Source organism: Eimeria mitis, genomic scaffold (genome assembly GCF_000499745.2).
Source record: "Eimeria mitis Houghton genomic scaffold, Emh_scaff685, whole genome shotgun sequence".
NCBI classification, from domain to species: Eukaryota; Apicomplexa; class Conoidasida; order Eucoccidiorida; family Eimeriidae; genus Eimeria; species Eimeria mitis.
In genome coordinates, this window is record NW_013574956.1 from 1 (window position 1) to 1454 (window position 1454).

The following is a 1454-nucleotide window of genomic DNA, read 5'->3' on the forward strand; positions in this document are numbered from 1 at the left end:
CTGCTGCTGCTGCTGCTGCTGCTGTTGCTGCTGGAGCTGGCGTTTGACTGCGGATGTTTGTTCTGCTGCTGCTGCAGCAGCAGCAGCAGCAGCAGCGTCAGTATCAGCATCAGCATCATCAGCAACAGCAGGAGGGGGAGGAGGCGGGGGACAGGGTGTACGTATCCTCCTAGCAACAGCAGCAGATAGAGGAACACAGCCAGCTCTAAAGAAGAGAGTGGTTCGGGTTGGGCCCCCAAAGAAGTTATCTTGCTGCAGCTCCTGGTGAGAGACGAAGTGGTGCCACCCCCTGTCTGGGTCAGCAGCAGCAAAGTGGTAGCTGTCTTGTTTATATAGACTTTGTTTATAATCAAAGGGGTTTAATATATAAATATAAAAACGGAGACCATGCTGAAAGGCCCAATCTATAGGGAAATCTCTCTTCGCCCCTGTCTCCACAAACAAACCCAGGTGTCTCCTCACCCTGGGGCCCCCATCAAAAGGAGACACCGGGTGTATCATCAGCCTGAAGCGCACAGCAGCTGTCTCCTTCCACTCACTATACACCGCAATCATCTCTCCTGTTGCTGGATCTATACCGTCATCACCGCTGCTGCTGCCGCTATTCATACTACCGCTGCTACCTATGCTGCTGCTGCTGCTGCTGCTGCTGCTGCTGCTGCTGTTGCTGCTCTTGCTACCGAAACGAGCGAGAAAATCTGGCACTGCAAAATCCAACTCCCATGGAGATGGAGGAGGAATAGACTTCAATGAGTAATCAGGCTGCTGCTGCTGCTGCTGCTGCTGCTGCTGCTGCTGCTGCTGCTGCTGGTGGTAGTGAGGGGGAGAAGGAGAAGGAGACATAGGGGCAGAAGCAGATAAACCCATTGGACGACGGCTGACATTCTGCTGCTGCTGCTGCTGCTGCTGCTGCTGCTGCTGCGGGTGCTGCTGATCCATATCTACACAGTCCACAGGAGAAGCTGGTGGTGTTGTGTCTCCCTCATCCATTGCTTGCTGCTGCAGCAGCATCTGCTGCTGCTGCAGCTGCTGCTGCTGCTGCTTCGACATTACTCAGTGCAGCAGCACGCAAACCCTGAGGGGACAGGAGACACCCACCCAGCTGCCAAGGAGACAGCACTCCGCGTAGAACTCAAGAGTATCTGCTGCTGCTGCTGCTGCTGCTGCTGCTGCTGCTGTTGCTGCTGCTGCTGCTGCAAAGAGGCAGCAACGCAAGAGATTAAGGTTCAGGCATTGCTCGTCTCCCCGCCGGCTGTAGGCATTCACTGCGTTGGGGGCAGCAACTGAGGCTGTCGATACACCTCAGCTACAACTGCTGCAGCTACTCCCGCTGCTCCTGCTGCTGCTGTTGCTGCTGCTGCTGCTGCTGTTGCTGCTGCTGCGAGAGAAAGAGAGAAGGGGGGGAAGGATGACGCTGACGGGTTCTGCGCGCACATGCAGCACACAGCCAGACA

The 1454-nt window shown here is 55.8% G+C and overlaps 1 protein-coding gene across 1 annotated transcript; it reads right to left on the bottom strand.

The window, feature by feature from the left end:
* Window positions 1-244: 244 nt before the first annotated feature.
* On the bottom strand, window positions 245-1050 carry EMH_0019660 (uncharacterized protein; the record flags this gene model as incomplete). The annotated part of the gene is made up of 2 exons (XM_013501412.1): window positions 245-289; window positions 463-1050. The coding sequence occupies 2 exons, from the start codon at window positions 1048-1050 to the stop codon at window positions 245-247; spliced, it is 633 nt and encodes a 210-aa protein (XP_013356866.1).
* Between the last annotated feature and the right edge of the window lie 404 nt (window positions 1051-1454).